We start from the raw sequence: 24,699 nt of genomic DNA, 5'->3' as shown, positions 1-24,699 counted from the left end.
CTATACATTGATATAGATTATTTCAGCTTGGTTATACGATTACTGGGTTTCACTGCTTATTACATACAAACACAGCCCTGTTACTGTCATGACAAGGTGATAGAATCAATACAAAATTCTTGTATGTGATCAATTCCGGGATGGACCTACACTTCAATATCACGTATTGCTCACTCGTTGTATGAAACAATACATGATACTGAATAAATAAATAAATATATAAATGGAAAGAGACCTATTTCCAGATCGTATTCTTGTGTAAATTTGTATTGATCCCGTTTGGGGGGGGGGGGGGGCCAACCATATTAAAGTATATTAAAATGTAGGATTTTTCCCGATTTTGACCCGGGGATATACTTTAATATACTTTAATATACCTACAATATACTTTAATATATCCCTATCCTTGGAGGCCTACATCGAAAATTGTTACCCAAAATAAGCTTGAAATGCAATTCTTAATTGATTCCAAAAAGTTCTTGAAAAAATATTGAAAACTGATGGAGTTATTTCAATTTTAATGAAGTCATTTTGGCTAGTATTCCGAACAGAGATATTATGTGCAATTTTCCCAATTTTGTTCATGGAGGTCTTTTTACTTAGTATCCACTATATTCAACAAACACTGAGTTATATCTTTCACATAGAGTTAGTCTCATTAAAAAATATTGAAATTTTATCGAATTTGGGCAAAAGCGAATTTGGGCAAAAGCGTATGCCCAAATATGGGCATATTTTTTAAAGCTCATAGCTCAGCCAATTTTTGACCAATCTGGATGGAAATTCATGTACTAGTCCTAAAACAGGCTTATCTTGCGAATCTGAGTGAAAAATATAGTTCATCATGTAAATCTTAACGAAGAATATAAATCTTCTAATTGTAGGTATATTAAAGTATATTAAAATGTAGGATTTTTTCCGATTTTGACCCGGGGATATACTTTAATATACTTTTAATATGGTTGGGCCCCCCCCCCCCCCCCCCCCCCCCCCCCCCCCCCCGTTTGATGCGACAAGGAAAAATGCTCTTATAAGGAAAGGAATTACTCAACGTTTCAATGTTACAACATAGTATTCATGATCTCAAATTATTTGTTATATAGTGGTGTTGAAAGTATTAAAACTTGAGATCATGAATACGATGTTGTAACATTGAAACGTTGAGTAATTTCTTTCCTGATAAGAGCATTTTTCCTTGTCGCATCAAACGGGATCGATACAAATTTACACAAGAATACATTGCAAACAGATGATGGTTCTGAGACCAAGTCTCCTTCTGAAACGGCAGAAGTGTTAGCTGATTTTTTCCAGTCAGTTTTTAAACCTGAACCTTTTGGCCCTCTGCCTCAAAATTGTTATACAGAATGTAATAATGATTACTTCTGGAGTAAATTTATGGTGCACCCTGAAAGTGTTGCCAAGATTTTGGGATCACTAGATATTAGTAAAGCTATGGGTCCTGATGGTGTTCATCCTAGACTCCTGAGGTATTTAAGTGAGAACAGTTCCTTTGTGGATGCGGTTGTGTTGCTGTTTAGTGCCTGTGCTTCTGAGCAGTATATTCCTGAGGTATGGAAAACTGCCACTGTTGTGGCCTTGCACAAAAAGGGGTCAGTACATAGTCCTAATAATTACAGGCCTGTGTCACTGACTTGTATACTATGCAAAGCCTATGAGAAGCTTCTTAGGGAGTATATTCTCGACGGTGTTGAACAGGTGCTTAGTAGCACGCAGCACGGCTTCATGAAGGGTCGGTCATGCTTATCTAACCTACTGGAGTCTATTGACGCTGTCAATGACTTGCTGGCTGAAGGTGGCTGTGCTGATATATTATACTTTGATTTCTCTAAGGCCTTTGATAGCGTACCACACCACCGTTTATTAGTTAAATTAAGAAATGTTGGTGTTCCTGAGGAGATAATTGGTATTTTAGAAAACTTTTTAGTAGGGAGGTCTATGAAAGTTAAAGTAGGAGATGAATTTTCTGAGATTAAGTATATACTTTCAGGAGTGCCCCAAGGCAGTGTTTTGGGACCATTGCTCTTTCTTTTATTTGTAAATGATCTTCCAGAAGGAATCAAAGCTATCATCAAACTTTTTGCTGATGATGTTAAAATGATTGTTAATCCTTTTATTAATCTAACAGCTGATTTGAAGTTGCTAGAACTTTGGGAGTCTCGTTGGTGTTTAAATTTTAATGTAGATAAGTGTATGGTCATGCAAATTGGTTCTTGTAATCCTAAGAATCAGTACTTGTTTGGTGGTGTGCCTTTGAGATGTGTTGAAAGCGAGAAGGACCTTGGAGTTGTCTTTAACACCAGCTTCAACTTTGAGGGTCATGTGAGAAAGTGCATTGCTAAAGCTAATAGTACCATTGCCTGGCTTACAAGAAATATTATATCGAGGGAGAAAAGCGTTATGCTGGGCTTGTATAAGTCTTTAGTAAAGCCTCACATAGAGTATTGTTCACAGGCATGGGCTCCAATGGCTAGGCATGGAAACTGGTCACTGATTCTTGAATTGGAAGGTGTTCAGAGATCGTTCACCCGTATGATTGATGGATTGGGACTCATGACGTACAGAGAGAGACTGGATAAGCTAAACCTCACAACCCTGCTTGAACGCAGGGTTCGTGGGGATCTCATTGAGATGTTCAAGATCCAGGAAGGCTTTGTGGGTTATGGTTCCGATTTATTTGGTCGTTCTGGTAGGACCGTTGCTGCTAGATCAAAGACTCATAGATTCACCACAAATGAGACTGATTTCTTTGCCCAAAGGGTCTTGCGCTATTGGAACAGTCTACCACCACTTGTGAAAGCTAGTGAGTCAGTTACTGGTTTCAAGAGGGGATTAGATGCCTTTCGGCTTCATGGATATCGAGCTAATAAGCTTGGTCATCACTGGGAACTTTCATATGACATCTTTGATAGGATAGATGTGTCTGTGTCTAATAGGAATAGTTATGTAAGTTATATGAAAGAGAATCCATTGGTAGCTAAGAGGAAGAAGGTTAATATCAAAGGTATTTAGTTAAATTTTTTAAAAGTTTGTAATTATATGGTTTCAAACGTAAAGTGTTCATTTTCTATGAATTTCATTTTGAGATGCCCAGAGAGGCATTATTTATAATGTTATGTTATGTTATGCAATCATGCGACTCATAAACAATGCTCCAATCCGGATTTTACATCTTTCCAGATCGGTATCGTTAAGATATAATCAAACGTTGTACCTCAAATATTAATAAAAGAATATGAATTTCAATACAAAAGGTTTCATCTAGTCCAATCGCCACGCGTGGATAAATATGCACTGGTATAAAGAGGGATGTGACAAATATTCGAGATAACGCTCGATTTGTTAAGTATGATATGATATGAACAGCAATAAAAATGTACAGTCGTGCAGATGTGCGCGGCGTAATACGATGAATAATTTGCGTCGCGCTTCCAAACTTTTACTTGTTAATACATTCATAAATTCGATGAAAATAAAATCTGGTTGATCATTATTTTGATTTATTTCTGATGATAATGAATAAATTTAGGGTCTGCACTTGCACACATTTCAACAATTATAATTTAATATTTTATTAAGAAAAACAAAATTTGTATCACGTCTGACGTCTGACGTATTAAGACCCCCATCGTTTACTCTATCCACAATCCAAAACCATATTAACAATTGTATCACGTTGTGACCCCCACGGTCGTTTCACTATGGTGTCCTGACGATACAGGGGGAGCCGCGCACTTCGTGCGCGGCGGGTCATACAACGTATGACAAATTAACAATGGACAAACTTTGCTTCACGCGTTGCACAAATTTAAATTGCGGTCGTGTAGTCATTTGATCACGGCAAATAACCAGAAAATATAGTTGATTTGAAAGAAATCAGTTTCGCGAGGTGAAACAAAACCAGCTTATTGTATTTAAAAAAGCAAAAATGAAAACGACAAACGAGTAATTATTTTTCATTTTGTCTTTTCTCAAAATAATAATTTTTCTCTATAATATTTGTTTTTTCTTTAATAATGCTTCTCGCAGCCATCGTTTCATTAAATCGGCCAAATGCAGTATTCGGCCACGCCGAGCTACGAAGGATTGAAATCATCAATTAATCAATTAATCAAAAAGCTCGACAACAGACAAAAGTGCCGCGCATATAGATTATAGAAAATAGCTTGTACCAGGTGACATTTTCAACAGTCAATATTTCATAATTCTTATAGCTATATCATCGAATTGAGCTGGACTCGTCAACGGTCTAGAAATAAATAATGTGCGAGTAATAACCGCTTAAAGTTGTTTATGTCATCGCGCCGCGCAAAGAATTGACGCTACAGCTGGCAACGAAATATTAAAATCGAGCGTCTGTACGACTTGTTATAATGCTGCAACGCAAAATAAACACAATTCACTGACGTAATTTATGAATGGCCCTTATATTTTTTTGCTATTATCTGGGATGGTTTAAGGATTCGTTCTTATTGATTAGATTTTCGTATCATTTATATGTTTATACAATCCCCTTCTAAATTGATTAGGGAGTTTAAACCAAGATGAAAAACTCCCCCATTAAACGAGCCAGGGTTTTAAAATTTGGTCTTTGATTTTTTGATTTGATCTTTGGACAACACCACTTACTCTACTTTGGGTATGATAATATCGATAGATTTTTTGGTTTTTGGCATGCATGCAATATTAAGGAATACAAATTTTAAGGAATACAAATTTGAATTTTGATCTTTATTACAGATTAAACATATCATATATAACCATAAAAAACTCCAACTTGTACTCCTGTTCACTAATAATTCTATACCGTAAAATTCTATACACCTTACTCATTCTTGTCCACCCACACGTTGCCCATGTTTGGTTAGATCATTATATCAGGGTGATTTTGTGTCTACTGAGATCCGCTAGTTACTTCTCAAAAAAAAGAAAAGAAAAAGGGAGGACCCCCAACCCATGTAGCTGACACGCCTCACAGCAAGTAGACCAAAGTGGCTCTTGCTTGTGAAGGGTGTATCAACTACCCGTCGAGGCGGTGGGTTGGGAGTCCCCCCTGGGATCATTTCGTCCTGTAAAATTTTACACATTACAAAAGCTACAATAAATTATCTATAAAATTTACATAAACAAACTTAAGAGACCTCAAAGCTCGTCTTCTGAGGAATGAGATTGAAGGATACGTCATCCAGTCCAAGGTGCTGGTCTTTTTGTCTTCCTCTGATTCCCCTGAGTGCTATGAGTGTGCTTCGTAGCAGATCAAACCTGAATCGTGTTCTGATGTGATTTTTGACCTGGCTCTTAGCTTCTTTATTGTGGTCAGCTATCCTTCAGAAATACGATCTACAAACACAGTGCAGAGTGGGCCCATACCTCCGGATGTTGTAAAGACTAGTGGGACAAAGGACCCTTTCTCTGACTGAAGTACTCTCTCCTCATAGAGATCTTTCTTCTCTTTCTCGTGCGCACTGTAGATTTTATCTAGTGGCTTAAATGTATTGGAGTCTCAATTAGGATGAGTGACCCTGATGTCAAAGAATGTTCTTTCGAATGGTGCATACAGTCCAACAGCTGCTACGTCCAGAGTAACTTCTCAAACTTAGATATGTAACTCTGTAGAGACAACCCTTTTGGTCTCACATATTTTCAAACTTACCGTAAACTCGGTAACTGAGCTGAGTCCTCTAAATAGATTTTGTCAAGATGACTTAGAATCTTCTCTATTGCATCCTCTGCAATGAGGACATCTTTCCCCAATGATCGTACTGTATCCTTTATCTTCCCTTGTTTCAATTCTAAGAGCAACGCAGTTCCTTGTCTATTTTTCTCTAAACCCGTGAACTCTTGCCACAGCTGCAGGTCTAACTTCCAATTGCAGTAGTCCTGATCCTCACTGTATGCCGGAGGTGCTTTGTATTTACTAGTTACTCTAACTGTCTCTGGGGGTGCCATTGCGTCCTTCTCTGCTACCACTTGTTACCTTTAATGGATCACTATGCAATGAAACACACCAGTTATTACAAGTAATTATCAAACCCCACAGACAACATGTATGTGGCACATTCTGAAATATAACACAATTAGTATATATATATATTATATCGATTATCATAAATATATAAACCAAGTATATAGCAATTCACATTCACATCGTATTTCGTTATAATATTGAGAGTACTTATTGGCCTGTATTCCATCGGAACAGTACACAATTTGTGCATTCAAGGCTACTCTAGGGTATTTGAAATCTAGTTTGATGTGAAACTCAACCGTTTTTCTGTTGCAATGTGTATCCATTGTAAAGAGGTTTCACTGCATCATGAAAGCAGCCCCATGACATTTGACCATCATATATGATTTAAGAAAAGGTGTTTCCTGTGTTCCTTGTAGTGAATCTGAAGATATTATTGTTGTTAAACTTGACAAAAACTTTTTTAAGCTTGATTTTGATCTATTTTTAGTATGTTATTATATTAGCCCTGCATATTCGTCCTATGTCAAGAAATATCCCGACTATACTGCTAAGACCTTCTCTGCTCTTGACACCCTCTGTATTAGACTACGTCAAAAAGGAGAAGTTATCATGTGTGGCGATGCAAATGCAAGAACTGGAAAACTCCCAGACTATATCCTCTCTTGTAATGCACCTGCCATGCATGACATCTATAATGATATTGGACTTGAACATGACATTGAAGAACCCAGAAACAACTCTGACCTGACTATATCTGAACCCCACTGCCAACATTTTCTTGACATGGTTATTAATAACCAACTGAAAATTCTTAATGGGCGTACCCTCGGGGACACCACTGGAAAAATGACCTGTCACAAATATAATGGAAGCAGTGTGGTCGATTATTTTGTAATCACCTCGTGGGCAAGAGATCATGTAAACTCTCTTCAAGTTAAAGAGTTTACATCATACTCTGACCACTGTCCCTTAGTCTTGAAACTCACCACATTCGAACCATTTGTTGCCAACTTCCAGCTCCCAGACTTTTCTAATTTACCGTGTGGCTATAAGTGGGACAACAACAACTCCCACTTACTATTTAAAGCAGCCCTCAACTCGCCCGAAATTGTCCATAATCTGGAATACATTGTAGCAAACGAATTTAGCGGCACCTTGGAGGGCAATAATGAACTGAACGATGCAATTACTAACTGTCTCCACAGTGCTGCTGATATAGCATTAAAAGTGAAAAAACCTCCTAAAAATTCTGCCCAAAAGAAATGGTTTGATCCACAAGTCAACTCCTCGAGACGCAACCTAAATAGGCTAGCAAACCGGCTAGGTAGTAAACACTGCAACAACATTCTCAGACGAGAATATTATAAGCAACGCAATAAGCACAGCAATCTTGTTAACAGTAAGAAATTATCCTTTCTTAGGAAGCTAAATGAAGCTATTGAAGAGGGTCATATTCTTGACTGGAAAAAATTTAAAAGGCTAAAACAAGAACATGACACTAGTCCCCTACTAGACAAATTCGATCTGGCTAGCTTTCATGATTTCTTTGCTTCCCTCTATAATAAACCAGACCAGGAACCAGATCTCACTCACCACAATCACAGACATTACCCTGAACCACCAGATCTGGACATCCTAAACAAGCCCATATCTGATTCTGAACTTACTTCCGCAATCAAAAAGCTCAAAAAGGGTAAAAGTTGCTCAAATGACTTGATCTCAAACGAGATGCTTCAGAGCCTAACTCCGCTTTGTTTCCAAGTCATCCTCAAAACATTCAACCACTCTCTGGTCTCAGGCTACTATCCATGGCATACCAGTATTATCACTCCTATCTATAAATCAGGCAACCCCTTCAGCCCAGACAATTACAGAGCAATAGCAGTTGGCAGTTGTATGGGTAAGCTGTTCTCTAGCATTTTACTTGAACGTCTGTTACACTTCAAAAAGCTCTACTGTCCTGACCCAAAAGAACAGCTTGGATTTTCGAAAGGTGCCCAAACTAACGATCACGTTTTCACCCTCAAGACAGTAATTGACAAATACACAAAAGCTAAAAAGGCTCGTCTTTATGCATGCTTTGTTGATCTAAGAAAGGCCTTTGACACTGTATGTAGGGACCTCCTTCTGCACAAAATTACATGCCTTGGAATAACCGGTAACTTCTTCAACTGCCTAAGTGATATGTACAAAAACTCTATTGCCCATATAAAAATTTCCAAACTCTTGTCGCCTAAAATTGATATTGGCAAAGGAACGGAGCAAGGACACCCCCTATCGCCAGACCTCTTTAAAATCTACATTAATGACTTTTCATCTCTCCTGAAATCTGTTGGTGACTATCCAGTTCTTGCTGACGTTCTGATATCACATCTGCTGTGGGCTGACGATCTTGTCCTTCTTGCTCTAAGTCCCGAGGCCTTGCAAGTCAATATCAACATTCTATTTGATTTCTGTAACTCCATGGGCCTTGAAGTAAATATTAAGAAAACTAAGATTGTAATATTCAGCCCTCCCAAACGAAAGCAGTCCTATGAAACATTCACATTGGGAGGTCAGCCCATCCAGCACACCGATAAATACTGCTATCTTGGCATAATATTCCACAGAAATGGATCGTTTACAGCAGCAAATACTGAGCTGAGGGCCAAGGCTCTCCGTGCTCTCTATGGCCTCAAAGGCAAAATAGTTAAGAATGCCCTCTCACACCGTGCCCTTAATATTCTATTTGACTCCTTAATAAAACCAATCCTGCTTTATGGCTGTCAAGTCTTATGCCCCCACTCAAAAACCATGAGATACCTTTCAAAAATAGATGACAAAGCCAACCCCCAGCATACCTTGAAGTACATTGCACAAGACCACTATGAAAAATTCCACCTAAAGTTTATCAAGTGGTCTTTGTCTGTACATTCAAAAGCATCAAATATAGGTTGCTGGGGCGAAAGCGGGCGCCACCCTCTATTCTTTGAAGCCTGCAAACTTGCAATAGATTACTATAGTCGCCTTGAAAACACTGAAAACGAACTACTCTGTGCTGCAATTCACGAACAAATCATGTTGGGACTTCCTTGGTATACCAACATCTCAAAGCTTCTCACCAAATACAACTTCACCCCCTCATCTTCCTCAAAATCCAAGCTCTCCACCCAAATCAGTCATAACATGAGGGAAGAATTCGTGAATACCTGGAAAGCTGCCAAGGCCTCCTCGCCAAAACTAGAATTCTATAACTTAATTAAACATGATTTCGAACCAGAGGCATACCTACGAATTATCAAAATACCGGATGTTCGAAAAAGTCTGACAAGGTTTCGTATCAGCTGCCACAACCTCTACATCGAAAGGGGCAGATACGAAACCCCCCTTGTACCAAGAGAAGAACGTTGGTGCACCTTCTGCTTTTTCCGCAAAGGGCTCAAGCCTATTGAGGACGAAAGTCACGTATTGATTGACTGTTTGCTCTACTCCTCAGTTAGGGAAAAATTCAATTTCCATCCCCTAAACATTACTGACCTAGTCGGTCTGCTCTCCAACAAAACTCTAGATCCTACCACACTCACTGCCACAGCAAGAGCAATCCATTCAATTCTCTCTGTGAACGAAAATTATACAGCCTACTATAAGAGCCCAGATTTCCACTCAAATACTGGCAAGTGCATAATGCTATAGGACCTTAAAATAAGATTGAACCATACAAACTCGATTTATCTATTTTTCTAAAACTAGCATTATATAACATTTCTAAATTATCCCTACACACTTGTAAATAATTAGAATTGTGTAACTTAAATTATTTCAGAATTACAACTATTGTGTACTCAATAAAGTAATTATCACTTTTGTATCCTTGTATCCTTGTATCCTTGTATATAAGATGCATATGTATTCCTCTTGCTTAAACAGATCAATTTGCCAAATGCTATAACTTATCACTGTACTTTCACATATTTTAATTTTCTATTTATGTTGTTGAACCACTAAATACAATTTAATGTAAATTGAGAGGCAGTAAAACTATCAGACTGCAATGAATGGGGACTTGCCATCCCATGGCCATGGCAACATTAAGATAAGGGGTATACATACGTATATCGACTCAATTACATTGCTTCCTTAACAAATGTAATCGATTTGTACTTTGTAGTGTTGTAATTGGTTTATACCTCTCCATTAGTGTAGAGCTGCAGCCCTGTCTGTCGAAAAACGTCTCTTATATAATACTCGATCAAAAACCATTCAATTAAAATTCACTTGGTCCCCTACAACCATCCCAGTATGAAAGAAGCTTACAGCTTAACTTAAACAACCTTCTCTAACCCCTCATACTATCACTTGGTGTTAAATAATGTGTATTCTCCAGTCTCCACACAAAATACATCTGACACAAAAACTGTTGATACAGAATCATATCTTTCGTTTTGTTATGAATAGATTGCCCGAAATTGTTTGAACAGTGAGGATATAAATAAGACATAAAAGCCTACTAAAACGACAATTATTTGTACAATTCTCTTACCATACAAAAAGTGTTTTCAGGCTCTTAAGCTCACTCACTAACTTGTGGCCCAATATCTCATTATAAATTGTTATTAAAGATTTTATCAAAAATTTCTATTCTCTTACCTTTACTTATCTTACTTATCTTAGCACAATCATTTAATCTCTGCCAAGCGTGATTTTTTGTTTTAGGCCTTAAACTTCTGTCTGTATTTCATTACACTTTTTATTAATCAATAGCATATAATAGTTCAATCTTTAGAGTGTCTATGAGTAGAAAGCTGGTCAAAATGCTTACTTTCTTGAAGTCTAGAGCTGACAAGACTCTTCCATCCTCAATTGTGTTAGGAAATAATGCCTGTGATCTTGATTCTGTCGTTTCAAGCATCATGTATGCTTATTTCTTGGATGCAACAGGTAATAGTCCATTTCTTAGCTGTAGATGTAGGACTGTCTCAGGTCTGAGCTGAAATTCCAAACTTAAATCAATCATTTGTTTTCTAGTATACTTCTGACCATGCCTTGGTGTACTGGCCTTAATTATTCCTTGACATCAGTTCATTGTGGGACATCAAATATCCTTTAAAATGAAGACTGAAATATCTTCATCAATTTCAGTTGAACCGACATCACCTGTCCTCTGTATACCAAAGAAAGATGTAACATTGCGGACCGAAGTTACATTTATGCTTGATAAGCTCAAGATTCCCATTGATGACTTGATATTCCTTGATTCACCACAGATAAGCGACATCCAATATAAGCACATTCGATTACATTTAGTGGACCACAACAAATACGATAACAGTTATCTCAACCTAGAATCCTTTGAAGTTGCATCAATCGTTGACCATCACAGTGATGAAAATAGCCCTTGCACAGGATACAAAAAGATCGAACGTGTTGGATCTTGTGCTAGTTTGATAACATCTCTGTTTAAAACAGATCAGTCATCACCAAATCCTGCTGTGTCCTTCACAGATAAAATGAGGTTGTTTTTGGCCGGGCCAATATTGTTGGACTCAGTCAACCTAGACTTCAGTAAGGGTAGAACACATCAGGTTGATGTTGAAATGTTTGAGTTTTTGTCAATACCTGACCGTGATAAGCTTTTTGAAGAGTTGACTAAAGCTAAAACAGACACATCACAACTCTCAGTTTATGACTTGTTGAGAAAAGACTGCAAACATTTTTCCAGCAAAGAAGGGCAAGTCTATATTGCATCATTGTTCGGGCCAACTTGGGAACAGTTTGCGGCCATGCCAAATTTAATTGAAGATACACAAAAATTTGTTTCAGAGCATGATATCAATGTTCTCATCGTTATGATAAGATCTGACGAACTCTTTCAGCTATTGTTAACTGTAGCACACGGCACCCATCTTATTAGCGAGGATTGCATAAGTGATATCACTGACAAGTTAGAACTTGTTAAATTGCAGGATTATCAGCCTGACAGCTGGCTTGTTTATGAGCAGTTAAATATCAAGGCTTCACGCAAGGTTGTTTTACCACTGTTCAAATCATGGCTTGAAGGGTAATTTAATTTTAAGGAATTTGATGCCAGTTTTATCCATAAAACACGATTACGTTTTGTCTTATTTTTGTCACTTCAGTAAACATATGTAGTAATGATGTTTCCCCAATATTTTTCTACTTTCTTCTTTCATATCATTTGATGGTAATCTGGCCTTTAACTTATTGTAAAACAACACCCTGGCTTATTTTGTACTTATCTTATCTCCTTGTTTGATGTTTTATATGCAAACATGCATTTTATTCTGCTGTTATTTATTTGTGTATATGTTGAATTTATCTTGATGTGGTATTTTGTGTTTTCGAAGGTATGTATCTGCTGATCAGTGATTACTGTGATGACGATAAAAAAACACGTCTCTCGTTTCTCAATGTCAAAACTAGGAGCACTAAATATAATGGTGCTGAAATACTTATCTATTTAGTGTTAAACATTGGTGATAAATTTAGAATTATTCACTCGACAACTGCACTTAAGTTTGTTCACTTAACACAACAATTTTAATAGGATATGTTGAGTTTACTTGTGGTGCTGGCCCTCTTCGGAGCTTCTCATGGTAAGTAAATTTTGGGGCCGGGGGTTCTGTTTCAATTATAAACTTGCCAGAGTATATTATGGAGTGACTCATACTTGTTACAAATGATTTGTATTATATTTAAAACAAATGCAATGTTCATAATTTTTCGGCCCAACTGTAAAGCGAAAGCAGCAATACAACTGGATCTTTATGGTTTTGTTTGTTTTTTTGTTATCAGATTATAATTGCAGGCTGCAGTGGAGACAGTTTCACAGTGACATCCTACACAACCACTAACCTACCTCTGGCCACAGAAACTGCTATTCTTGTTGAGTTCTCTGCTGATTGTCCTGACTCTAAACTTTCTGTTGTTATTGGTAGGTTGTTTGTAGCTGACTGCTAATTATTTAAATTTTAAAGTTGTCACCTAATTGTATGGCCAATCATCTGCTGTAGGACTTGAGGTTTTTGTAAATCGTCTTGCTGACCGTTCACATATTTCGTCAGCAAGGTTCTACAGATTTTAATATTCTAATATTCTGACGTAATACAGTTTTATTGTATGTAGCCGATACCGAAGGGATCTTGAATGATAAGTCCACGATCCGAAATGCAATGCTGTGGCTTAAATGTGGCGTGATACGTCGCTAACATTGTGCATATTGTACTTAATTGTTTACATTAGGTTTGAATTGGTTAGTCTAATTGGATCGTACACTATGGACCATGATTTCTGAACTCCAATTAGGATATAAATCTAATTAAGAGGAGTGAGCTCTTTATAATGTAACATTGTTGCGACCAGATGACTTCCCGGGACGGTGTTTATCTAACAAATTAAGCCATGAAAAGTGAAACTCTGCACAGTAAATTTAAACGTTTTGGCCAAAATTGTGGACAGTCTTCATCTAGATTCCCCCAAAACTAACCGGTCTCTCTGGTAACCAAGTTCGGGCATGCTTTTGAGAGAAGCAGTGCATATCAAGAAACTGTTTGGTCTTGGAAAGCTATAAGTTCATTATTTCAGGTGGTGAGGTATTGCCAGTATACGCTACTAATGATGGTCACATGGTTACTTTGGTGAAGGAGCACTCTGCTTTACCTGCTAGTTCATACAGCGTGAGTGATAATATATTTACTTCTATGAGTACTATAATATTTACTCGCAAATGTATTAGTATAGTGTTAGACTACAATATTTACTATAGTATTATATTTTCTGATCATTGTTATCACTGGAATATGTTCATTGGAGGCTTCCAACCCTTCCTTTGTCATGAATCATTTTTACAAGTCTTAAGGCGGAGGACCGCAGTTCAAAAAGCTAAGCCCGCAAGGAACGTAATCAAAATTCCCCTCATTTGAAAACTTCGCCTGATATTTACTTCGGTGTATCCAGACTTCGAATTAAAGCATATAATCCCTTGTATTTTGAAACAAGTGATGACAACATCCCAATTTCGCACGCTCTCTCCGTAAGGAACTTGTCCTGCTTATAATAACCACCGTGCCCTAAATGTGCCACGTGTCTGTAAACACCAAACATTACAGGTTGACTTTTACGACGAAGCTGGTATTGCAGCCTACAAGAATCACGTTAAAGATAGCGATGTTGCCGCTCCTACCCCTGTCCACTCCGCGTCCGTAAACCATCCCGTAAGTTATTGAGCAGCTCTACTAACGCTCACTATTGACTAGCACTGTCAAGTTTTCTGTTCATGTGTTCGACATTGTGTTTATATTATTGATCCTCTGATTTTGAACTTTGACCAATGTTTACCTATGAAATTAGTCCGTTTTGGAACTGACGTCACTTCACTTTTGAGTCGTGTCAGTTCTTGAAGACACGTCAGATGCAATGCGCGGAACCTGCGCAGAGGTAATGCCAGCATTTGTTTGAGCGCGCAACGTGGCAATTTGACGCGCGCACAGTCGTCATGTACCGTCATCCAAATCCAGCTCCACAATTTTGTAACCAGTTAAGTACATTGTTTTCTTTCACTCAGTAAGACAACAAAGTGACTAACTTTACTGACGCTTAATTATTTTCAGGGTGTCTCTAAAGAAGGACTACCCATTCAGACTGAATTCATCGTAATGGTTGCTTCACTCCTCGTTTGGTGGGGAGCTAACAGCATCAAAGCTAAAATCTCGGAATAAACTTATTTAATAACTTCGCATTTCAGTGATATCGTTTGCTCCTATTTCATAAAGACAATGCCTTTGTACAGTGTAACATATGTGGACGGAAGTTCGCCTTGTTTGTTAGCAGCTCGAAGAAGGCCTTTTATTTAACGTTTAATGAACTTGGGTTGACATTATCAAATTATTTGTACGTTGTTGTAGTGTTTTAAGGTATGATGGATGGTTTTTACGACATTTAGTTAGCTTCATTTGTCTAATTTGATTGTTATTTAAACTCAATGTTCCCAGAATGAATTCAATGATTACAAATTAGTACCATATTTTGTTACGTCTGTCTAACAAGTTTATCTCTTTAGCCAGTATGTTCTGGAAAGTCCTTTTGATCGCTTCTCTGTGTCTGACAGCTCAGATCACGAGATGTCAGGAGGAGGATGAGATAATGGATTCAGACGAGGAAGACGAGGAGGAACTGTTAGACGCTGAACCCCTGGACGATGGAAGCCCTCTTGATGATGGAGAGCCTATAGAACACGAACCGGTAGTTGAAGAAGCAGAGGACTTTGTGATTAAACCATCTCCAGATGCCAAAGTGTTCTACGCTTTCCCAAAACACGCTGATGAAACCATGTTCCCAGGAGGTAAAGTTGTGAAAGCTCTCATCGGTTTCCAGAACAACGGTGACTCCCCCTTTATCATTGATAACGTCGAGGGTGGGTTCCGATACCCCATGGACTACAACTATGTGATCCAGAACTTCACATCCTTCCGTTATGGCAGAGAAGTCGCTCCCGGAGTTACCCAAACTTTCCTGTATATGTTCGTGCCTAGTGAACAGCTGGCCGGAGGTTCCAGAACTTTCTCCCTTGTGATGAGTCTGAATTACCGTGGAGAGGACGGCACTCTCTACACTGACTCCCCTTTCAACGAGACCGTCTCAGTTCACGAGGTTGACGAAGGATTTGATACCGAGATCTTTTTCATGTATGTTTTGCTTGCCGCTCTTTTTGCTTTACTTCTGTTTGGCGCCCAGTACCTGTTTTCTTCTGCTTTTGGGGGTCGTAAGTCGTCGCGGAAAACAATCGAGACTGGAACAAGCGGAGGAATCGACTACGACTACATCCCTAAAGATCACCTCACCGCCAAAAAAGCTAAGGCCACTAAACGGGACTAGATCCAAAAATTATTTTAATATTTGTAATATCAAAACGTTACTCAAAATTTGCCGTCGTGTTTTTAACATAAGTTTTAAAGGTTGCCAATTCGTCCTTTATTGTAGCGTTTGGATGTTTTTTCTAGATCCATCTTTTCAGTTCAATAAACTGTTGCGTTTCGGCACGGCTTTTTAGTAGTGGGGCTCAGCTTGATCATTGAGTTGGTGATTTCTTATGAAATTTTACGGGTATTATTGTAAGTTGTATTAAAGATATTTATAATGTTGACGCTTGTGATCCAGAACTTAATAACACTGATAATAGCTCGAGAGAAATTCTTGTTGGCTGTTTTGTGTAATTTTGATATAAAGTATTGTTGAACTTATGGTTTTAATTTATATCCTTTCTCATTACTTTAAAACGAAATTGAATCACTTCTATTATTAATTCCTGTTTTAGAAAATTAATATTTCCCTCGAATCATCGTTGATCAATTCAATTGACTTAAAAATGATAAATTTTCCAATTTATCATAACGTTGAAATGTTTTTAACTAAGTTAACTCTGTGATCTAAAGCATCAAACTAACGTTCACTCCTCCAATCTAGCAATGCCCACCCCAAGTTCCGCTACTAGTGTTGGTGCTGGAGGTCGACCCTCAAGCGGCGGCCCTTCTTCCAAATCTTCAGTTGTCCGACGAGGGTGAGTGGCAATAATTCTGCCTTAAATTCATTTTAAATTGGCCTATTTTGAGGACCCTAATACCGTCTAAAGGATTGTGTCTAACATTCCTGTGTTTTCAGAAAGAGTGGTGGATCAAGCAGCACCGTTTCCCGCTCAAAACCCGGCGGTGGTAATGCTGGTATGTGGAGATTCTACACTGAGGACTCTCCCGGACTCCAAGTGTAAGTTCAGAACATTTTTCTTGTCAGTATTATTCTGCTGCATGTAGGGTTCGGACTTCGGAGAAAATGAACTGCATTTTGGCGTCACATGTCTTAGGTCTTCCAATTCATTTCTTTAATATCAAGCCACTTCTAAAATGGCCATTGGCCAACTTTTTCAGTCACGCACATGATATAATCTATAGTTACATATTTCGGATTGTATGACTAACAGGAATTTGTTTTCAGTGGACCAGTGCCAGTGTTAGTGATGAGTCTGGTGTTCATCGCTTCAGTCTTCATGCTCCACATCTGGGGAAAATGGACCAGATCTTGATTTCCTGTCACCATGCCGACAAATAAACCCTCCCAAAACTCTGAAACTGTACAGTGTACATTTTACCCCCGGGCATATGTTTTAATTTAACTTTTGTGTTGAGGTCAAACCTGTTTGATAATATCCCTTTTGGCTGTACTTTTGCAGTGATGGCTGGTTATTAGGCACGTTTTGTGAGATTGAACAGCGACTCAGGATTAATTTTAACTACGATACCCCATTTCTGACGTACTTAAAACTTTGCATACTTTCTGCAGTCTTTTAATTTCACGTAATATTATTCATGATTGTTAATTGATCGGGAAGTCTGATTATAGTTGAAATATTGGTACTTAAAGTTGAGTTTGAACAATGTGATAAGACGTGTTTTCTTTGTTATTTGAGTAATTCTCGGGAACAGCAGACACAATTTGACAATGCAAAAGTAAAATAAAGAACTTATCTAAAATTGCAAGTACATTGTACAAATTCACGAAATTTGTCAATATTTGCCTTTAAGCAAAATTATCTTTAAAAATGTCCGATCGCTCTTCAAGCCACAACGGAGTATGAAAAAAAAAAACTTGGTAAAACATTGGATTCACAACAAACAACAGGAAATTCTCCCTCAACTGAAAGGTATTTTGTAATCAAATTTGCCAGCAATCAACGATGCCACGCAAATGTATGCTGAACGTTCCTATCTTCAAATTGGTGGTTAAAAAGTTAGCGTACCACAAATAAATAGTTGGCTGTCCCTACAAAACTACATCGTTATCTCTTAACATGAATAAAGGATTCTTCATTAAAAACAAAGAATTCTCGATGATTTTCAAAGATAAAAACAAATTAAAACGGTTTCAAAGTCTCAACCAGAGTTCGTTGTCTCAATTCAATAGGATCTCCAATACTTTGTCCAGCTCCAGAAATCTGAGCCCATGAAATTATTATGTACGGTTATTCCTTCACCAGCTATTGGTAGAGTAGCGTTTTCCTTGAAATGATAGGCCGTTTAAAAATTCTTTAAGCTCAAATTCATTACGCTGGGTAATCAAGTTGAAAAAACAGAACAGGTCGATCAATTTTTGTACAAAAGAGATAATAATATAAAAAACCGGGGTACCTGCCAAGGTACCTCACGTCATGCGATTACTCATTACTACACATTAATCTGATTCACGATGAATTAAAATCTGACAATCTACTACAAATTAATCCGGACACCCTAGAATAAAAACCAAGCATGCATTCCCATGTCAATCAACATCCCAAACAAAAACTAAGAATCAATAAATTAATCTATTTGTGTTAACAATTGCGAGTTCTTTTTAACCATTCGTCAGTTCTCAGCGGCGTAAAACATTTTATGTTAAAAACATTGAGATTAAGTTCTTTTTTCTCATCAGAAGTTCATGCAATAGACATACTTCGGTTCATCTGTTTTCCAACTAGTCTTCTAGATGTCATATTCATTAATGGCGAATCCTTTGCCTTCGCAAGCTCCCTGGAAATTTGGATGTTAAATAAAATCAGTGAAAATCATGAGACAAAATGAATTAACTAGAATAGTAACATGACGGGTCAAAATTATTTTAAGAGACAAAGGTAAATTGACTGGACAAATTACCGTAGCAATCTTTGGTTCTCAATTTTCTCCTCGTTTAACTTTCTTTTTAGATCATCGATCTTCTCCTTTTCCACGCCCAACAAGAACTTTTCTTTCAGTATAACTGAAGGACTTGGTCTGTCTGACGGAACAGGACTGATCATCTTGAGAAGTAGGTTGTGTAGTTCCTCAGAGGTGCCGTCGACAGGGTCTAGGTAACCATCTCTAATTCTGTGCCATCTTGCGCCATTTTTCGGTAACTTCATCAAACTCGCCTGGAAGAAAGCCAGCGGTTTCACATAAAATATTAAGAGCAGGAAATATTTTCTGGCTGTGCTCCAAGTCGAGTGACGTGGCATGCTAAAGTCACAGGATGATCCAACAATGGTGGGGCCCGTGATTTAAGATCCACAGACACGTACCATGTGACCAAAACATTCAAATCAGGAGATTATTTTTTTGCGCGCGGCGCGAAAAACTGACAGTGGTGGTGTTTGTTTAAAGATTATCTGTCCGCGTTGGGGGAAAATGTAGCAGTAGCGGCAATTTCAAAACAGTTTATTCGGGTGCAGATCTCCAGCATAAGGATCATTTCACCTAAACTTTCAGATACTTGTGGCAGTGGGAATAATCAAGAACACTACATATATACTTACCACTTCGTACACGGTGAGCGATAGTGAGAAAACATCAGCTTTAGCCAGGTCGCTGTGATCCTGAAATAGAACAAGCGTGCATTTTGGCGCGAGATAATCAATACAGTATTATGTAACAACAAACTGGCAGTCGAACAGAATAATTATGGGTTTAATTAGATGGCGTTCATGATAATAATAGGGTGACTGAATATCATACATCGTCAATGAGTTCTTTAGGAAGGTATCTAACATCACCCTCTTCAACTTGTGGATCAGATATTTTGGTGACCATTCCCAGGTCGCCTATCTTGTAGGAGGTTCCTTTTCTGTTCTCATCATCTGTCACCTGTGTGTCACGTGTTATGTAGGGTTTATACTCGGTCTACATGAAATTAAAGACCAGAACAGTGACACATAAATTTGTGATCATGTTTGTTTGTTTTAAACTGGCCCTTGTGCAATGTTAACATAGTTAAAATATATAGTATACGGTGAAACTAGAATTTCCAATTCTTCTTTTAACAGAATGTCAACAGTACAGCAATAACATAAACTGGTTCAGTCCAGTTGGTAGAATAGGAGGCACAAATGTTCTTCAGGGAGCGAAATATTCACATACTTCTCTGTGAGATATGAAGATGTTGCCAGGTTTTATATCCAAATGAGCCAGATCTGTAGAATGCATAAAGCACAATCCCTGAGAAGATGCGATAGGTTAAGTGTCAGTTTGTTTGCATCTACTTTGGTATTTGTTGACATGACATACCACTATTTTGGTATTTGTTGACAAGACATTTAACACTCGACATAGCATACCAACCGAGTTTGTCAAAAGTAGTAATTAGAAACCTTACTTTGACCCAGAACCATACAAAATTAAACACAATCTCCATTACTCCATTATAAAGAAGCGTTGAATTCCTGAGAATACGTCGCTTTAAGCACAATTTGAAAGACAAACCTTAGCAACCTGTACCATGATCTGTTTCAAGTCTCTCTCTGGAACCATCTTCCCATTGCTGCTATACTGGGTGATCATATCACTCAAACTGCCCCCGTTACAGTACTCGTTCTGTATAATCATGTGTTTATCCTCAGCCCAGGCACTGTAGTATTGTAGGATGTGGTGGTGTTTACCTAGCACAGCGTGTGCGTAGACCTCACGTAGTGCTGCAGTTCTGGGAGGGGAGTAGAGGTTAGTGCTGAAGTTCTGAGAGGGGAGTAGAGGTTAGTGCTGCAGTTCTGGGAGGGGAGTAGAGGTTAGTGCTGCAGTTCTGGGAGGGGAGTAAGGGTTAGTGCTGCAGTTCTGGGAGGGGAGTAGAGGTTAGTGCTGCAGTTCTAGGAGGGGAGTAGAGGTTAGTGCTGCAGTTCTGGGAGGGGAGTAGAGGTTAGTGCTGCAGTTCTGGGAGGGGAGTAGAGGTTAGTGCTGTAGTTCTGGGAGGGGGTAGAGGTTAGTGCTGCAATTCTGGGAGGGGAGTAGAGGTTAGTGCTGTAGTTCTGGGAGGGGAGTAGAGGTTAGTGCTGCAGTTCTGGGAGGGGAGTAGAGGTTAGTGCTGCAGTTCTAGGAGGGGAGTAGAGGTTAGTGCTGCAGTTCTGGGAGGAAGTAGAGGTTAGTGCTGCAGTTCTGGGAGGGGAGTAGAGGTTAGTGCTACAGTTCTGGGAGGGAGTAGAGGTTAGTGCTGCAGTTCTGGAAGAGGGGAAGTTACACAAAAGTTAGGGTGCAGTGTGCATATTATCTGGACTTGAAGTAAGGGGAAGACTTGTGGGGACATCATTGATTAGATTCAATCGAGGTAAAACAATGTAAGCCAGCCCTTTATTCAATTTGGAACCAATTAGAAAGTGATTAATCTAATTTGCACGGTGCCAATTCAATACATCAGTTATTGATGGAGCCTAGATAGTAGATAATATGCAAGATAACCGACAACTACACCCAATTAGATGCAGCTATCACTTAGTTTACAGGGTGTCCAATCAGCTTGACAGGGTACTGATTTTTGGCATAAATTTAATTAGATCTGACATTTGCAGTTTTGATCATTTTAATTCTAGCAGGCTCCACAGTTCTCATCAGATGATGAATGCTTTACTAAAATTATTACTGAGTAGATAAACTGTTATGTGAGCAGATCAACTGTCCCAACTTGCCTGGGAATTATCTAATCACCCAATTAATTGATTAATTAAATATGCAATTGTTGCGCCTAATTACATCTTACTGCTCTCTATAAGTATAGAAAGTACAACCTGACCAGTCATTTGAAAGTTAATTTTGTAGATTGATTGGAAACCCAATCAGTCATGATTGCATGTTTGTTTAGACAGATCATAGTTAGATAATAGATAATAGTAACTTAATCAGTAAACATACGCATACGTATTACGTACAGATTAGGCAATTAACAAGATAATATATAACAAGTAATGAAGTAGGGTCTGGGGAGGCCTGGAAATGGCTGGTAGTTGGGTAAATTCTGAGTATACTTCAAGCGGACGGATAATTTAGCACTTTTAGAGAAGTGAAAATGAGAACTCACTCCTTGATAGAACCAGCGATTGGTTTCTTGAGACGTTTGAGAGCATAGTAACACCTGTCAATCCTGTTCTGACACTTGTAAACCTCTCCAAACTCTCCCTTTCCCAGTAGACCCATTTCTGTAAACTCGTTGCGATATCGTGACTGATTCAGGTCCAGGGTCATCTTCGTTTGTCGCATCTGTGGGGAATTCTGGACGTCAGGAAATATAAATCTGCATTGCATTGGAGGCTGGAGCATAAAAATGGCAACTTACGAAATCAGATTTTGCAAATATTTTGTCGGGTGATAACAGATAAAATACTTTATTTCGCATCAGCGAAATAGGTTTAAATTGTCGCCTTTTCTCCTCCACGTAACCGGATAAGTTGGCTCGGTCATTAGTCAACCAAATTGTAATCTGATTTTAATAGCTTATAACCTTCAAAATCTAGATCTTAAGAAAAAAGAAAATCGTTGATTCCATTTATAATCAAATTAAGAAACGGAACGAGAACTAACCGGTTTGACCCTTGAAGGCTGTCTCAGTTTCGTGAACAGTGAAACTTTGATATCATTCAAATCCCTAAAATAGGGAAGATTATTTGTAACGAATTGTTGTGACATAGCAGGCATGGATGACACTGTCGAGGGACTGCAAGAAACAACGGACAATATTGCGAAATACTGTGGGCTTGGGGGTTTAAAGATGAACGCAAAGAAAACAGAGATCATGGTAATTGGGAAAGATACGTCGCAGCACCCACTCCCAGAGAATAGGACCATAGATATTACTGTCGATGGAAACTCTGCAAAGCAGGTCACTCAATTCACTTATTTGGGTGCCAAAATTACATCGGATGGCAAGATCGATAAAGAAATAAGTGTCAGGATTGGAAAAGCAACCGGAGCTTTTAACCAACTCAATAACATTTGGAAGAATAAGAACATAAGCATTAACAACAAAGTGCGAATCTACATCGCAGCTGTTCTTACCATTCTGACCTATGGAAGTGAGATATGGAACACGACTCAAGTGCAGACAAGAAGATTAGAGTCTTTCCATCAGTACTGCTTACGCAGAATCCTGAGAGTGAGGTGGTTCCATCGAGTAAGAAATGAAGATGTTTTAAGAAGGGCTTCAATAACTGCTCTTACTGACATAATAGCAACAAAACGGCTACGTTGGTTTGGACATGTCAGTAGAATGCCTGAAGATCGGTTACCTAACTATTTACTTGAATGGAAACCCAAGCATGGGAAACGATCAAGAGGCAGGCCTAGGAAGAGCTTAAATGATGTATTTATTGAAGATGCTGAGCAGAGATTGGATCGTAATGGACTCACGATTGATTGTATGAGAAGATTGGCTGCAGATCGAAAAGGATGGAGAAATATTACCCGCCGAAGTTGTATAATACAAAGTAATGACGCAGATGACGCAGACTAATCCTTTTGGATGGAGATCTCGCCATGTAACATGTATGTATGTATGTAAAAATATTGAAATATGTTTTTTATAGATATTGCATCTAGATTGAACGAGCAATCTTTGATTTAATACCAGGCAATCATTATAATTAGGGTGATCCAAAATGAATTGGGTAAATTTAAGACTCACTCGTCATGTTGGAGTTTCCTTCTCTTTTTTTCTGAAGACTGAAGGATGCTGCGGGTTTCTTCGTGAACCGGAGTACTTGACTGAAGACATATAAATTACAGACAAGCCCCAATAAGATATGTTGTCATCTTGAACAAACTGGAAAGTGGAAGTAGCATTTGATTTTAAAACACTTATAAAAAGGGCTGACTACAGAGTCAAAGTTCTGGTTGAATTGTAGAACCAAAATAAAGACGGGCACACATTCTCAACCTGGAAAGGGTTGGTGACAGGTTCATGTATGGGAGAGGGCGTGTTTCGAGAGCACTTTAGGGCACCTAGTCTGGTAGAACGGCGTCTCGTCTGATAGTGTGCTTTTATACCAGAACAGGTTGTTCCCAATAGATTTGGGGACCTGAAAACAACAGTCTCAAAAGCTCCGAAATATTGCTATTATAGTAATTTTGACACAGTGGGAAATCAAATCTAGCATTGTAAGGGTTGTTTCAATGATAACTTTTGAAAAGTGATACAAAATAAATGATGACACTGATGGAGTTACATTCAATCAAACAAGTTCTTTACCTATTCTCATTGGAAGAGTTGGAACTCTGTGAGGCTTTTCTGAGCAGTGTTGATGGAGTGCAGGGGGTTTCAAATAGTTTGAGGGAGCCAGTTCTGGTGAGGTTTTTGGAGCTTGGCGGAGTACATGGGCTGATAAGGCTAGGTGAGTCGATACTCATGTTCAAAACGCTGTCGTTACCGTCATATTTCCCTGAGAATATATATGATATGGTCAAAGAAAAGACAAAAACAACTTAATAAAGGATTAAACTGCAAGATCTAAGAGAATTACAAATAAAATAGCACTAAGCTCGTAGTCTAAAGAATAATTTGGATTTGGAAAGGACAGTTACCAAATAACTATCAACAGACACTAGACAGGCATGGCCAATGGCCATGGCACAGATAAATATTCCAACCTGGTGTAGCGAATTCAGATGTCCAGTTCAGTTCATCAATAAAGTCGTCCGAGTTAGAAGAATTCAGTGAAGAGTTCATTTCAATGTCCTTACAACTGGATTTCAAAGTCATGGCTTAACTTCATTCTGTAATTTAGTTATTAATTTTTATTTTAAAATGATACATTCGAACAAATTAAGTGATTGGCAAAACAAAATAAACACTAAACAGGTAACAAAGATGGTTTGTTGCAACCAATATTATAAGCAATCTCAAATTTAATATGTTCATAATTCATATATCTTTCAAAACAAATATAAAGTGCTGCCCAGAAA

At 38.3% G+C, this 24,699-nt stretch overlaps 6 protein-coding genes across 6 annotated transcripts in view; 4 read left to right on the top strand and 2 right to left on the bottom strand.

Annotated features, from left to right (window-relative positions):
• Positions 1 to 16,237, top strand: part of LOC134811508 (uncharacterized) — a 93,443-nt gene extending 77,206 nt beyond the window's left edge. The window contains exons 2-6 of the mRNA XM_063818355.1: positions 12,532 to 12,582; positions 12,795 to 12,920; positions 13,571 to 13,662; positions 14,095 to 14,199; positions 14,596 to 16,237. Coding sequence (XP_063674425.1) covers positions 12,537 to 12,582; positions 12,795 to 12,920; positions 13,571 to 13,662; positions 14,095 to 14,199; positions 14,596 to 14,703 — 477 coding nt within the window. The 5' untranslated portion in view covers positions 12,532 to 12,536 and the 3' untranslated portion in view covers positions 14,704 to 16,237. The remainder of the gene's footprint in view (positions 1 to 12,531; positions 12,583 to 12,794; positions 12,921 to 13,570; positions 13,663 to 14,094; positions 14,200 to 14,595) is intronic.
• The window catches only part of LOC134811507 (synaptobrevin homolog YKT6-like), a 92,605-nt gene that overhangs the window by 2,653 nt on the left and 65,253 nt on the right, over positions 1 to 24,699 (bottom strand). The window lies entirely within an intron of this gene.
• Positions 10,732 to 12,354, top strand: LOC134811023 (exopolyphosphatase PRUNE1-like). The gene is made up of 2 exons (XM_063817728.1): positions 10,732 to 10,906; positions 11,108 to 12,354. Exons 1-2 carry the CDS (start codon positions 10,759 to 10,761, stop codon positions 12,028 to 12,030), a joined length of 1,071 nt encoding a protein of 356 aa, XP_063673798.1. The 5' UTR covers positions 10,732 to 10,758; the 3' UTR covers positions 12,031 to 12,354.
• Positions 15,050 to 16,237, top strand: LOC134811506 (translocon-associated protein subunit alpha-like). Its single transcript, XM_063818353.1, has one exon. It carries the CDS (start codon positions 15,050 to 15,052, stop codon positions 15,857 to 15,859), a length of 810 nt encoding a protein of 269 aa, XP_063674423.1. The 3' UTR covers positions 15,860 to 16,237.
• On the top strand, positions 16,448 to 17,420 carry LOC134811509 (protein transport protein Sec61 subunit beta-like). Its single transcript, XM_063818356.1, has 3 exons — positions 16,448 to 16,541; positions 16,643 to 16,744; positions 16,973 to 17,420. Exons 1-3 carry the CDS (start codon positions 16,450 to 16,452, stop codon positions 17,058 to 17,060), a joined length of 282 nt encoding a protein of 93 aa, XP_063674426.1. The 5' UTR covers positions 16,448 to 16,449; the 3' UTR covers positions 17,061 to 17,420.
• Positions 17,470 to 24,512, bottom strand: LOC134811504 (wee1-like protein kinase 1-B). The gene is made up of 13 exons (XM_063818347.1): positions 24,385 to 24,512; positions 23,987 to 24,176; positions 23,675 to 23,816; positions 23,423 to 23,502; positions 22,324 to 22,387; positions 21,824 to 22,002; positions 20,245 to 20,461; positions 19,903 to 19,980; positions 19,501 to 19,629; positions 19,302 to 19,361; positions 18,667 to 18,920; positions 18,467 to 18,543; positions 17,470 to 18,033 (listed from the first exon to the last, which is right to left on the bottom strand). Exons 1-13 carry the CDS (start codon positions 24,494 to 24,496, stop codon positions 18,005 to 18,007), a joined length of 1,611 nt encoding a protein of 536 aa, XP_063674417.1. The 5' UTR covers positions 24,497 to 24,512; the 3' UTR covers positions 17,470 to 18,004.

The sequence above is a fragment of the Bolinopsis microptera genome, chromosome 2 (genome assembly GCF_026151205.1).
Source record: "Bolinopsis microptera isolate Bmic1 chromosome 2, MBARI_Bmic_1.0, whole genome shotgun sequence".
Lineage (NCBI taxonomy): Eukaryota > Metazoa > Ctenophora > Tentaculata > Lobata > Bolinopsidae > Bolinopsis > Bolinopsis microptera.
Note: the sequence above shows the minus strand (reverse complement) of the source record. Positions and strands in the feature narration are given on the sequence as shown.

Excerpts from the sequence above, each read along its gene's own strand:
- LOC134811504 (XM_063818347.1), bottom strand. The coding sequence starts at position 24,496 with ATGACTTTGAAATCCAGTTGTAAGGACATTGAAATGAACTCTTCACTG. Across the intron at positions 22,003-22,323 it reads AGCCTTCAAGGGTCAAACCG|ATGCGACAAACGAAGATGAC; the intron begins GTTAGTTCTCGT and ends AATTCCCCACAG. Across the intron at positions 19,981-20,244 it reads TCATGGTACAGGTTGCTAAG|GGATTGTGCTTTATGCATTC; the intron begins GTTTGTCTTTCA and ends GCATCTTCTCAG.
- LOC134811023 (XM_063817728.1), top strand. The coding sequence starts at position 10,759 with ATGAGTAGAAAGCTGGTCAAAATGCTTACTTTCTTGAAGTCTAGAGCT. Across the intron at positions 10,907-11,107 it reads TTATTTCTTGGATGCAACAG|TTGAACCGACATCACCTGTC; the intron begins GTAATAGTCCAT and ends CATCAATTTCAG.
- LOC134811506 (XM_063818353.1), top strand. The coding sequence starts at position 15,050 with ATGTTCTGGAAAGTCCTTTTGATCGCTTCTCTGTGTCTGACAGCTCAG.
- LOC134811509 (XM_063818356.1), top strand. The coding sequence starts at position 16,450 with ATGCCCACCCCAAGTTCCGCTACTAGTGTTGGTGCTGGAGGTCGACCC. Across the intron at positions 16,542-16,642 it reads TCTTCAGTTGTCCGACGAGG|AAAGAGTGGTGGATCAAGCA; the intron begins GTGAGTGGCAAT and ends CTGTGTTTTCAG. Across the intron at positions 16,745-16,972 it reads GACTCTCCCGGACTCCAAGT|TGGACCAGTGCCAGTGTTAG; the intron begins GTAAGTTCAGAA and ends ATTTGTTTTCAG.